Source organism: Propithecus coquereli, unplaced genomic scaffold (genome assembly GCF_000956105.1).
Source record: "Propithecus coquereli isolate 6110/MARCELLA unplaced genomic scaffold, Pcoq_1.0 Scaffold592, whole genome shotgun sequence".
In the NCBI taxonomy this organism is placed as follows: Eukaryota; Metazoa; Chordata; class Mammalia; order Primates; family Indriidae; genus Propithecus; species Propithecus coquereli.
In genome coordinates, this window is record NW_012151863.1 from 354,363 (window position 1) to 355,641 (window position 1,279).

A 1,279-nucleotide genomic window follows, 5' to 3' on the forward strand; every position below is an offset into this window, starting at 1 on the left:
TTTTTTTTTTTTTCAGAAGATTCCAGAAAGAAAAGAGTTCCAGTTCTGCTGATCATCTGCTGTGCGTTTTTGGGCAGGTCGTTGCAGCTTTTTGAGCTTGCGTTTATCTGCATTAGGAATTATGCTACCTTAGACGCCTGCAGAGTTTTGGAAACTGTAAAATATTATTTGCAATCTACTTAACTAAGCAAGGACCTTATCTATGGGTGAGGGGCGGAGGCAAAGGAGGACAATTCCATGGAGGATTCTGAGCAGGGCAGAGGTTGGTTGAGCTGGGGGCTCCCCAGGGAGATGGGGGCAAAAATACTCAGGCGAGTGACCAAAACTCAAAGCTTAAGCTCAGTTCCTCTATTTTCAAAACAGGGGTGATAACCCGAGGTTCGCAGAAGGGTCCCACGTACAAATGTTATAACGGGTTGGACGGCACGAGTAAGATCCGGAACCAGAGGCCCACGGTCTCGGTGCAGCACCCGAGCCCCACAGCGGATCCGGCCAGAGCAGGAAGCGCCGGCTGCGGGGGAAGCCAATCCAGACACACAGCCGGAAGTGAGTGGGCGGGGCTCCGCCGACAGCGTCGATAGACGTAGCCGGGAGCCAATGGGAAGCGGAGGCGGAGCCGCCTCCACCAATGGAACGCCGACGTAGGCGGGCCCTTCTACATCGCCCTGGTAACGGCCGCATGGTAACCCGGGAGCCGGGGCCACACGGCAGTCGGGGCCGGTTTTCCGCGCTCGTGTGGGGCTTCGCGGCGGCTGCAAGATGAAGATCGAGGAGGTGAAGAGCACCACGAAGACGCAGCGCATCGCCTCCCACAGCCACGTGAAGGGGCTGGGGCTGGACGAGAGCGGCCTGGCCAAGCAGGCGGCGTCGGGGCTCGTGGGGCAGGAGAACGCGCGCGAGGTGCGGCGGGCGGTCGGGGGGCGCCGAGCGGGGCGGCGGCCGCGAGAGTGGGGGGCCCGGGGCGGCGTGCGCGGGCTGTGGGGCTCCCCTGAAGTCTCCTTAGGGCCCCGGGAGAAGTGGTGGCGACGCCCCCGGGGGATTGACGAGCAGTGATGGAGCACCCCGGGGTACCCCACGGCGGGACGCTGGGTCACGGCAGGGACCCAGATGGATACACGGGGTCCCTGCTGTCGGGGCGCTGGCATTTTAATGGTAGGCCGGGCAGGGTAGCTCAAGTCTATGATCCCGGCATATGGGAGGCCGAGGAGGGAGGATCGCTGGAGGCCAGGAGTTCGAGACCAGCCTGGGCAACATAGCGAGACCCCGTCTCTACTAAAAA

The 1,279-nt window shown here is 61.5% G+C and overlaps 1 protein-coding gene across 1 annotated transcript in view; it reads left to right on the top strand.

Annotated features, from left to right (window-relative positions):
• Window positions 1–759: 759 nt before the first annotated feature.
• Window positions 760–1,279, top strand: part of RUVBL1 (RuvB-like AAA ATPase 1) — a 34,709-nt gene continuing 34,189 nt past the window's right edge. Inside the window, exon 1 of the mRNA XM_012658962.1 lies at window positions 760–900. Coding sequence (XP_012514416.1) covers window positions 760–900 — 141 coding nt within the window. The remainder of the gene's footprint in view (window positions 901–1,279) is intronic.